Here is an 11,381-nt window from a genome sequence, read left to right as displayed (position 1 = left end):
AGGACCAAAAAAAAATGTAAACCAACACTCTACTAAGTCGTACACAGCTACAGCCCGTCACGATTGAATCATCCTTATCAGAGGCAGAGCAACACTCTACTAAGCCGCGCATTACATACAATTTAATCACACGGTCCACCCCCCAATCAAGGAATGAAGGTTCAAGACAGCGCGCCCACCGATGGATGGACACGGACGGGATCAGCTGGCGACCCTGCAGTTGGTCCGGATGGTGCCGGCGGTGCCGGTGAGCACTCCGATGGCGCCCATCTTGACCATGGCGGCGGCGAAGTCTGCCTGGAACGTGTCGGGGCTGTTGGTGTAGGCGACGACCTGGGCGGCGGTGGTCGGGTCGGCGAGGAGCGCCTGGTCGGAGGCGAGCAGGCCGCGCTTGGCGACGATGGAGGCGTAGTAGTTGGTGTCGAAGGCGGTGGGGGTGACGGGGTCCATGGCCACCGTCCCGTCGGGCCCTCCGCCGCTCTGGTTGGGGCACTGCTGCGTGAGCGCGGCCAGGTAGGACGGGTCCATGCTGGGGTCCTGCCCGGCGTTGGGCCCGTACGCGTAGAGCCGGCTGTCGAACGAGCTGCAGTGCGCGTTGCCGATGGTGTGCGCGCCGGAGAGCGCCACCATGTCCGCCTGCGTCAGGCCCTTGCTCCCGAAGATCTGGTTCAGCTGGCTCACGCTCGCCGTCGGCGGTGGCAGGTTCCCGCTCGTCTCCTGCGCCACCGAGACGTTGCCGTCCCGCCGCCCCGACGGCACCTGGTACGCGTTGCCTCCCACCTGCACAATGTAATCCCGTTCGTTCATTCATTCAGAACCAAACGTGAGCGGTTATTGTGTGAAATTTGGACTCATACATTCCTTTGTAGCGTACTAATTGGACGTCAAGTGGAGGTGACGGACCACCAGCTGATGGATACAGAACAAGACGAAGGCGCAGTTTTTTGGGAGTGCCAGCAGAAAATGGGGCAGCTTGTCCCCCTTGAAACTGTACAATGACGGGGACTAGGCACATGGCCATGGCCGGGCACGGCTCCTCAACCTCAACTGGGAGGGAGGCCGGCATGGGATGGCATGTGGGAAGGGAGGGCCGAGGGGGTGTGCCGGCCACTGGTCACATGGGTGCGAACGTGCCCCACCAGGTTACCCAGGCCCTCCTCGCAGTCGTAGCTCTCACTCTTTCCTCGCCGGACGCCGGTGGTTTCGCTGATCCGTCACGGGACATGGACGTCAAACCGCCAGCCTTTGGCTGGTTTATGTCCTTCTCATGCTCTGTTTTCCAGCTGCAAAACGGAAAGCTCTCCTTCCTACGCTGCCTGCGACGAGCGATCTCGCCAGCTGGTGCTACATGACCATGCACCGTCAGAATGGGACTGCAGCCACTCAAGCTCGACTAGACAACTACTAGGAGTACTATAAGCAATCGAGATGTTTAATCATATATCATTAGTAGTTGACTTAGCAGTATTAATGTTTTTAGTGCTGCTGCTGCCCATGTACTCGATCCTAGTTCAGAATGTAGCTGACCAGATAGGACCCAGCCACAATGGCTCAAGGCAACTTTTAAATTATTAGTACTGCTGGAACACTACGATAGAACTGCAACGGTCGTATGACCACACCAATAATGCATCAGAAATCTCCCTGCTATGATCCTAACGGCATCTATCTGAACATCACCGCGGTGCATAAAACACTCCAACTTGCATTGGATTGAACCGTTGTTGGAAGCGTCAGAAGAAGATGAAAGAAAATTACAAACGCTGGGCCTGCACTTCCTTAAAGAAAAGTCTTGAGAAGCACCGGAGAGTGGAGGCAGCTGCATGCCTTGGTGTTTGAACATCCCTGCACTGAATTACATGGACTTTGTGCGTGTAGATCGCCGCCCGAGCTTTGGGGAATGATTGGCGCTGCCCGGTACACGAGTCTTCTGATTTCCAGTGCTAAAAATACTACCTTTGTGCAAAAGGGCTTGCAGAAAGCAAGCTTTTCTACCAAGTTTTTTTTTCCTCCAGCAAGGCACTGAACACATCTGTTGCATTGCTGGACTGTACTGCTCTGCTCCCCTTTGGAGCCTTCCTTTGCCGCATCTCATTCCCATCAAAAGAGGATTAGGGAAAAGGAAGCAGGTTGTTGTCTTCCTGATCGTACAGCCTTTGATGTGAGCACGACACGATCGTGTGACGCTGCTACGGGCACCGACCGGTAGGTCCGTGCGTCGTGCAGTAACGAGGGACCGGCGACCGGCGTGTACCCAAAGAAAACGATGGCTCACGGCTCCCCGCCGCCGCACGGGGCCCCCATGCCGGCCGTGCGTGCGCTGCGTTGCGTTGCTTGGGAACGTAGCTACGCCGAGGCCGCACCGGATTCCCCGGTCCTGTCCGGATGATGATGCCGATGGCGACGTACGTGCAGTTGCAGGTTCATTCGGTGCAGTCACAGGCTTGCTTTCTGTCAAAGGCTTGGGATCGCCGAATAAAGGCTACTACTGGATTAGAGAAGAGAGACCCAGAGCACCGACGGATCGGCCATGCCTCTTCAATCGCGTTGTGCGTGCGCCGCGCGCGTGATCCTAGACAGGAGCTCTCCACTTGCTAGGACTGCGTGGTGTCTCTGCTCTCTCGGTAATCGCTTTTATTATTGGCTGAACCGGAGGAGAGGAGGAGGGGATGCTGTGGTAGGTGGAGTGAGAGTGAGGCCGGCAGGGGATGGCGTACCAGCGCGAGGGCGTCCCTGGCGGCGAAGGCGAGCACGTCGGCGCAGGAGACGACGCCGTAGCAGGCCTGCTCCAGCCGCGTCTTGGCGCTGTCGATCACCTCGAAGCCCCGGAGGCTCGTGTTCGGGGACGCGTCCTTCTCAGCCTGGTTGCCCGGGGTCGAGTCCAGCAGCACGGACGCCTCGCAGCCCTGCAAGAAGCCGTTAATCGTCACTATCAGTAAAAACGACTTTGTTCCAGCTGCTTTTTACTGCATGCAGCAGGCTGTCAACATTCCAACACCCGGCAAGTTACCGTGCGCTGGCCACGGCCCACCGGTGGTTGATTGCTGTAAGAGAGAAAAAAAGAATATGTGCGGGAGCAGAGGATGCAGAGCAATGTGCACGGCGAAAGAGGCAGGCTCCACATGCAAAGCGAATTGCATTGGATCACTCGAAGCCACCCGATCTCAATCAGGCAACTACTGCTAGTGCGATTGTGCCAATCGGAGTAGCTGCCAGTGCCATCAATGAAACGAGAGATCGGAGGCACTGACGTATACGTACCCTGACGAAGCAGTCGTGGAAGTGGAGGCGGACGAGGCTGGCGGCGACGCCGGGGTTCCCAGACACGGCCTTGCTGACCTCCTCCTGCACGATGATCTCCGCTGCAGGGCACAGCATGTCGTAGAACCCCACCTGCAGCTGCGCCCGCGCCCCCGCCGCCGCCGCCATCACCACCACCCACAGCCTCAGGAGCCGCGCCGCTCTCCCTCTGCTGCCTCGCGCTTCCATCCCTTCCCTTTGCTTCGCTTCGCCTCGCCTCCGGTCCTTGCTTAAGCGGTAGGCGCTACTCCGGCCGGCGGCGGCTGCTGCAAGAGGCCACCGTTTTTTCTTTCTTTCTTGGAGCGTCGCTAATGCTTCCACGCTAGGTTGTGGGACTCCGGTCGGCCGAGTCGGATTTATAGGGCAAGGCCAAGGCGGGGTGGCCACCCCATGTGCGAGGCCATCGTTAGTGGAGGAGAGACGGGCCCTTTTGGGGCATGATTGAGGCGATAAAACAGGCAGGCGCCAGATGCTTGCTTGATGAGATCTGTAAAAACGATTCAGGCTTTTGGTTTCCATCTTCTGCTGCTGCTGCTGTAAAACGTCGTCGAGCAATTGTTGCATGGACAATCGGACTGGACAGAGGGCCCGGCCCAGTGATTCCAGCAGTACAAAGCCAAGGATTGGACTGTAATGCTAGGATGAGCTGGGAAGAACCGTAGTGATGATAATGTTCTTTTCCACTTCTCTGACATGGAACTTTCTCGTCAGTTCGATCTCTCGCCCAAGGCCAAGCTCAGATGCACCGGGTACTAGTACTTCAAGAGATGGGTGGATGATGAATGGGGATGGCAGCACAGTGGCCGCATTAAAATGCTGTGTCAAACGTGTTCGTTCTGATTTTTCTATGTTCATAAATATTATAATACATCTAAATATAGTGTACGTCTAGATGCATAATATAATACGCAACAACTTCATCACTGTGAGCCACCTCCCTTGTGCTACACGTGGACGTTTTTTACTATTTTATAGTCTACTGTATATAACGATTTGTTGCTTCAGAAAGCAGGGTGGTAAACAATGTCAGTGCTTGTGAGCTATCATCGCTTCATCAGTTGCGTCCCGTAAGCAAAGATCGTCGTCATCAGGAGCGGCGGAACGCGCAATCATGGCAGCTAGCTAGCTACGCGCCGCCTACGGGATCCACGGGCACCCAACATGCACTGCATGATTGATTCATGGATATGGATTGGACTCCTGTCTTCTAACGCTTGCATGGAGTGAAAGCCTTTCTTAAGACGCATGATTAAAGCAATTCCATTTTGTCCTGGTACTAATTACTTGGAGCAGTGAAGTGTGGTTAGTCAGGGCCAGACAGATCACACCAGATTCTGTGGCTTCAGAAAAAAGAGAGGCCAGATTCGAGTGCCTTCCACGTTAAGGAGGTGAAGCTTTCTTCAGCGGAGCCATTTCTTAACGGGGATGAAGTGCCAAGAGTCCACCACGTTTAGATCGGATCCGTCAGTGCAGAAACTTTACCGAAAGGGAAGCATGCAGAGCAGGGGCGCCCCGGCTGGTCCACGCAGTTTCTTGGTAAAGTTAGTGAAAGGCTGAAAGCTAGTCTCTGAATGCTGAAAGGGACTGAGATCTGCATCGCTGGCTCACTGTGGAACTAACTGGGAATGCTTTATCTTGTCACAGTGCTGTAACATCACTAGCTCAGCTTCGACGACTGCACTCTAGTCGAGGTCTCTGCTTGGTACTGTTATGGTAAAATTTAGGGGGCCACTTCACTTCAGGGGACATCAGGAAACTATACTGTCATTCATACGATCGGAAATGTGCTTTTCACTGTAAAGTGGAAACTGAAAAGAATATCGCTAACTGCTACTACCTACCTGTTGAGGTCTCTGCTGTAGGGGGGCTGCCATGCCAACGCAATCTGGTGAAAAGGGTGGCTGCACATGCAGGTGAGTGTTGGGTGGACGCACAAGTCAGGGATCCATTGCTATTCGAAGCCCATCAGTCAGTAGATCATGGACCGCTGTCGGTTTGACCGCGATTCCAGGAAGAGCAACGCCACGTCACAGCCCAGAGGAAGCTTCAGTTCATGCTTGGAAGGCAACGCTGCTGAAAAAAGAAAACAAAATGCAGCCAGTTTTGTGTTCTTCTTGAGACGTCTCAATTTGCGGATCAAATTCGGCATCTTATGCTTGCAGAGGTCCATCCTTTTTTTCTATTATTGAAAGTAAAAAAGCTCAGGTTCATCTTTTATACGAGGAAAAGAAAGCCTTATCGTGTGCTGTGGCCAAGGCCAGCCACTAACCCCCCATGCTGTTGGCTCGCGCTGCAAAGTTGGATTCGCTTTCATAGCCATCGCAAGCTTTTGCTCCTTTCCGGCCTGGGCTTTACGGACAAAAACTAGCATTAGGCCATTAGCACGAAGAAAGGCTCGAGCTCAGGCCAGGCGCGCTAATCATGCAGCGTTTGGGTTGGTGCCCATTATTCAGAGGATTCTCAGGTACGCAGGCGCCCCCGGTATATGTGCACATCATATACATACTAGAATACATGAATAGAGACATAGATCTCGGTCGGTAATGTTTGAGCATCCTTGAAAGAAAAGTTCAGTTACTGAAACTTATTTTAAGGTCTCTTGGCCGTCAGTGTTACTAGGTTGTTATCAGAGCCCAGACTACGGCAACACAGATTACAGCGGCAATGACCGCCAAGACTATGCCCCAACAAGAACCGTCTTTCCTCATGCGCGTGTTCAGTTTTTTCAGCCTCCTCACGGCACGCTGCAGGTATTACAAATAAGGATCAACATGTTAGCTTATCTAAGAACCATAGCACGTATAGGTCTTTCTGAAACATGGACTTGATGAGAAGTAATATTGTCATCTATCTTGGAGGAAATTACTTAGCAGGTTCGTTTGGATATGGAAGGATGAAAGTTTTGAAGTAGAGATGAGACATGTACCTGTAATTGGGTGCTTGTGTCTTCAACGCTCTCGTCCAAGTCGTCCTGCAAAGTTCAAGTAAAAGTGATTTAGAACCAGGTTATTCTGAAAAGGACGAGTTGAGTCCGGTTTTTATTTTCAGGAAATACTGTTGGCAGGCTGACACTTACAATCAGCCTAGTTTGCAGATCCAGCTCCTCGTTGATCGCTAACGCAATGTGCTTCGTGCTGACAACGGTCTCCTCCAGAATCTCCAGTTGAGAATCTTGCTCTGCACCATGTATAAGGACCTCAGTTTAGCATACGCGTATCGCACCGACAGGTAATTTCAGGGGCGCAATTGCTACTGACTAATAAAACGAAAAGGCAGAGCCCTACCTTTCATGACCTTCCTCTGCAAGTTGACCATCTCTCCTTTGTCCATGTCGGCAATGCTGTTCACATCTATCTTTGTGCTCTTCTCGCTCGATCCACACAAGTCATTCCTGAAGATTCAGGTGGAGAAAAAAGTTTCTCGAGATTCAGTCATGCCCTGAAGCAAAGTAGAAGATGATAGCAGATCGACACGATGGCAGATTAACTCACCTGTCCGATGAGTGATTCATCGTGAACTGACCGCCAACCTCCTTCGCCTTGGAGCTCAGACCGGAGAGCTTCTCGGCTAGCTTGTTCAGCTGTTTCAAGCTTCTGCAATGAACGTGAAAACAACTTGTTACTATGTTCTTGTTATAAACAAGCGAGGTAGTAACTGCAATACTAACATGTTTTGCTTCTTTGGGAGATCGGACAGGTCCTCCTGCAGCATGTCGAGCCTGGTCCCGAGAATGGTGACCTTGCGGCGGATCTCGGCTGTCCGGCGCTGCAGCTTTCGCGGCAGCGACGGCGGCACGGAGTCCCTCTCGGCGATCCGCTCGACGACGTCGTCCACCAGCCGCTCGGCTTCCTGGAACCGCTTCGTCCACTGGTCCAGCGCGGAAGACGACGATCGAGCATCGCCTCCGTGCGGGTTTGTGATCGGAAGCATCGGACGCGCCATGCCGCTGCCCTATCCGGCGGCTATGCTGGGAGACTTTCTTCTTGCTTGATTCGCCCTGCAAAATCCCGACGGATTCCACCAGCAAGGAAATTGCTCCTCGAGTTACTCCTGTGCATTGCGCATTGCAGCACGAAGGAGGATTTTGTGCCGTCCATTGCGCGATTCGACCAGGAGGTAGAAATTAGCTACGAGCACGAGGAGTTGATTCAGGTTTCCTTTCCTGGTTCCGATTCGATCACGACTTTGTGGCCCATCTGAATGTGAGCTTGGGCTTTCTGGGTCCAGACTGAGTCGTGGCCCGTCCACGTTCTGTTCAGGGCCCAACACTTTTTTTCCTGTATTTCTTTTTTTTTTTGAAAACGTATTTCTTTTCTTTTGGCAAAGAAAAACCCGCGTGCTTCTTCCTATCACATCAGAAACTAACTCTCGAAATTCCACTAAAAAAAAGAAACTAACTCTCGAAATCAGTCGGGCCAGTGGTTTGCAGAAGAGATCAGCTTAGCACGGCGCTGTTGTTCTAATCTTTCTTTTATTGTCACCACATACAAGTATACAACACGACACATCAACAACATAGGACACCGTCACAACAGTCAGGAACAACTGTTTTATTTCCACGGCCACAAAAGCAGCAGAATAGCACTGCACTGCACTGCACGACGAAAAATCGGTGGAACGTAGGGATGCTAGCCGATTCTTCAGTTGACGGCGCTGCACTTGGCCCTGATCTGTCCGCCGCCGCCGGTGAGCACCTGGATCTGCCCCATCTTGACCATGGCGGCGGCGAACTTGAGCTTCCACGGGTAGCCCCCGTAGGCGCTCTGGCGGACCTGCGCGGCGGTGGGCGCGCTGGCCAGCAGCGCCTGGTCGGAGGCGAAGAGGCCGCGGTTGCGCAGGACGCCCCAGTAGTAGAGCGTGTCGAGGGCGTGGGGCGTGCGGGGCTCCATGGGCACCACGAGGCCCGGGTCGACGCCGCCGTCGCCGGCGGCGGGGCAGGCGTGCTGCAGCTGCGCCAGGAAGGGCGGGTCCAGGGTGGGGTCCGCCACGCCCGTCGCGCTGAAGTTGTAGAGCCGGTCGCTGAACGCCGTGCAGTGCGCCCGCCCGATGGTGTGCGCGCCTGCCATGGCATATGCAGTAGGTGAACGCGTCGTGCTCATGCTGTCATGCACACGGGAACGCGACATGACCGTGTCGTGCACTGGGAAAAACGTATGTACCTGAGAGGGTGACCATCTCTTCCTGGGTGAGGCCCTTGGCGGCGAAGCTCTGGGTGAGCTGGTCCAGGTTGAACGTCGGGGCGGGGATGTTGTCGGCCACCTCCGACGCCATCGACAACGTGCCGTCGCGCCGCCCTCCCGGCACGTCGTACCGGGGCCCGCCGCTCTGCACATCCATCCACGGCACGGTCGTCAAATGTCACTGCAGGCAGAGGCATGTGTGTGTTGAGGTTTTAGGTACCAGCGCGACGCTGTCCCTGGCGGCGAAGGCGAGGATGTCGGCGCATGAGACGACACCGGGGCAGGCGTCCTCGAGGCGGGCCTTGGCGCTGTCGATGACCTCGAAGCCGCGGAGGCTGGGGTTGTTGACGGGGGAGTCCCGCTCCGCCGTGTTGTCCGGCGTCGACTCCAGCAGGATCGACGCGTCGCACCCCTGCAATGCAATCGTTAAGGGCGCGTGCGCCGCTTGCATGCGGAGAGGGATTGAGCAGTTCGGCCAGTCAGGTAGTTTACCCTGACGAAGCAGTCGTGGAAGTGCATCCTGACGAGCCCGGCGGCGAAGCCGATGTCGCTGTGCAACCACCGGATGACCTCCTGCCGCACGATCGTCTCCGCCTGCGGGCACGTCGCCCCGTAGAAGTTGGGCTGCAGCTCCCCGTTCCCTCCGGCAGGGAAGCCAGCGCACATCGCCACCAGAGCGCACAGCGAGTACACTGCTCCAATCGTGATCGACAACCCCATCACACACTCTGTACTGGAACCAATGTTTATCCAAACAGTGAAGCGCCTCTCTCTACGATCGCCGGCTTAGCTGGAGCAGTGAATTGTGAGCTGAGCTGACAAACCAGGCAAGTCAAGGAGCGTATATATAGCCAGGCCTGATCCTGACACGTGCTATGCATGTCGTTAGGTGAAGTGGCACTTGCTTGAAGGCTCTGCAGCATGATCTGCAATGTGGGTGTTACGCAGGAAATCACTGACCTGCCCAGCTCCCTGCATCATCTGCCAACTGAGTGCACGCGATTCGACCTGTCTAAATTAACTCTCATCCATGTTTGGTGTCACCTAGGATTTGGCCGTGGATTACACATGCTCGTCGGCAATTAACTTAGGGAGCAGTGACCATTGAAGTCGATCAACTAACATGTGTGCTGTGCAGCATGGTGCGCGTCCACTTTTGGTGCCGAGCGAGCTCTGTTCCACCCTGTTGTGCTCCACTCCACCATGCAATTTCCGGAGAGATTGCACGAGCAGTTAATGGAGATAGCCCGGTGGCCATCAACGATCAACCTTGAAACTATTTTATACTGTTGTAGACTAGATGATGCTCATGTAACTGGGAGCTTTGCGAGCATGCATCATCAGACTCTCAAGGAACCAACAGTTTTCTACGATAATCTGATGGGCCGGATTCACGTTCGGGCCATTTCCACCCGTGAGTGCGCGCGCTGCGCTGTAAACCCAACAGGCCGGCCAACACGGGCCGGAACCCAAGCCCAGCGGGCGCGAGACGGTTGCGGATAGATAAGGCCTGCGGCGGCGGCACACTCGGTCTCCGCGCTCGCTCACTCCGCTTCCCCGCCCCTTATCCTGAGGCCGGCGCCGTTCGTTCCCGTGCACCGCCACCGCAAACCCCGTGCTCGATCGGCCGCGGACCAGGCAGGATGGTCAGCGAGCAAGCGCCGGCGGCGGAGGTGGAGAAGAGCGAGGCGGCGGCGCCCGCGGAGGCCGCGCCCAAGGTTGAGCAGCCTGCGGAGGACGAGGCGCCGGTCGTCGAGGACGTCAAGGAGGACGAGGACGATGACGACGAGGATGAAGATGACGACGACGACGACGACGACGCTGGTGAAGGTAACAGAGCTCTCTTCCATCCTGGCCTCTGTTTGATCTTGTCTCCACCGAGTGGAATCTTCTCGTCTTCTGGCACTGACAGCATGCAACAGTGTGAATGTTTCTTAGTTTGAATAGCTAGCTAGTTAGTATATGTGGTGCTTGAATAGATTAAGCACCTGCCAGATTGGGAATATGACCTGCAGTATCTGTGCCCGTGCAGGTGAGCTTGGTGCAGGGGCAACCGAGGGCTCCAAGCAGAGCCGGAGCGAGAAGAAGAGCCGCAAGGCCATGATGAAGCTCGGAATGAAACCCGTCACCGGCGTCAGCAGGATAACCATCAAGAGAGCCAAGAACGTAAGCCAGAACTCGGCAGGAACACAAAATTTTCCTCCTTGATTTCGTCGTGCAATTCCTAGTCTTTATTACTGACAGCCGTTATTCGTTTCAGATACTGTTCGTGGTGTCGAAGCCTGACGTCTTCAAGAGCCCGACGTCGGAGACGTACGTGATATTCGGCGAGGCCAAGATAGAGGACCTGAGCTCGCAGCTGCAAGCCCAGGCCGCGCAGCAGTTCAGGATGCAGGACCTCAGCAAGGTGATGGCCAAGCAGGACGCGGCGGCGGCGGCGGCGGCGGCAGACGAGGAGGAGGAGGTGGACGAGACCGGGATAGAGCCCCGCGACATCGACCTCGTCATGACGCAGGCCAGCGTGCCGAGGGCCAAGGCCGTCAAGGCTCTCAAGGCGCACGACGGCGACATCGTCAGCGCCATCATGGAGCTCACGGCCTGATACCATTTGCCTTCGTTTGCTGGTACTGCTGCTGCTTCGTCGTCAGAAAACACCCGGTGGAGTCAGATGCATCGTGTGTGTCGCCGTTCAATTTTGAGATTTGAATAAGATGTTTTGTTTGTTCACCTTAAGGACGTTGTGATCATGTCAGTTTCCAGATTAGTGTCATCTTCAAGTTGTTAATCGAATTCTAGTATATTTCTAGACGAGTCTAAATGCCATTGCAAAGATGACAGTTTTGATCGTGCATGTTAATACACGGAATGTGAGAACGTGAGATGCTGTAAGCAGTAACTAAG

At 54.8% G+C, this 11,381-nt stretch overlaps 4 protein-coding genes across 4 annotated transcripts; 1 reads left to right on the top strand and 3 right to left on the bottom strand.

Moving 5' to 3' along the window:
* LOC117839839 (peroxidase 5) lies at positions 1-3,658 on the bottom strand. The gene is made up of 3 exons (XM_034720265.2): positions 3,262-3,658; positions 2,718-2,906; positions 1-780 (listed from the first exon to the last, which is right to left on the bottom strand). The coding sequence occupies exons 1-3, from the start codon at positions 3,487-3,489 to the stop codon at positions 202-204; spliced, it is 996 nt and encodes a 331-aa protein (XP_034576156.1). The 5' UTR covers positions 3,490-3,658; the 3' UTR covers positions 1-201.
* Positions 3,659-6,074: 2,416 nt separating this feature from the next.
* On the bottom strand, positions 6,075-7,507 carry LOC117840909 (syntaxin-52). The gene is made up of 6 exons (XM_072290567.1): positions 6,968-7,507; positions 6,792-6,893; positions 6,585-6,691; positions 6,377-6,477; positions 6,227-6,271; positions 6,075-6,083 (listed from the first exon to the last, which is right to left on the bottom strand). Exons 1-6 carry the CDS (start codon positions 7,240-7,242, stop codon positions 6,075-6,077), a joined length of 639 nt encoding a protein of 212 aa, XP_072146668.1. The 5' UTR covers positions 7,243-7,507.
* Positions 7,508-7,774: 267 nt separating this feature from the next.
* Positions 7,775-9,389, bottom strand: LOC117840459 (peroxidase 5). The gene is made up of 4 exons (XM_034720968.2): positions 8,973-9,389; positions 8,701-8,892; positions 8,460-8,625; positions 7,775-8,359 (listed from the first exon to the last, which is right to left on the bottom strand). The coding sequence occupies exons 1-4, from the start codon at positions 9,198-9,200 to the stop codon at positions 7,941-7,943; spliced, it is 1,005 nt and encodes a 334-aa protein (XP_034576859.1). The 5' UTR covers positions 9,201-9,389; the 3' UTR covers positions 7,775-7,940.
* Positions 9,390-10,008: 619 nt separating this feature from the next.
* LOC117839243 (nascent polypeptide-associated complex subunit alpha-like protein 1) lies at positions 10,009-11,337 on the top strand. Its single transcript, XM_034719534.2, has 3 exons — positions 10,009-10,310; positions 10,513-10,646; positions 10,741-11,337. Exons 1-3 carry the CDS (start codon positions 10,124-10,126, stop codon positions 11,080-11,082), a joined length of 663 nt encoding a protein of 220 aa, XP_034575425.1. The 5' UTR covers positions 10,009-10,123; the 3' UTR covers positions 11,083-11,337.
* Positions 11,338-11,381: the final 44 nt, after the last annotated feature.

The sequence above is a fragment of the Setaria viridis genome, chromosome 9 (assembly GCF_005286985.2).
Source record: "Setaria viridis chromosome 9, Setaria_viridis_v4.0, whole genome shotgun sequence".
Classification (NCBI taxonomy): Eukaryota; Viridiplantae; Streptophyta; class Magnoliopsida; order Poales; family Poaceae; genus Setaria; species Setaria viridis.
Note: the sequence above shows the minus strand (reverse complement) of the source record. Positions and strands in the feature narration are given on the sequence as shown.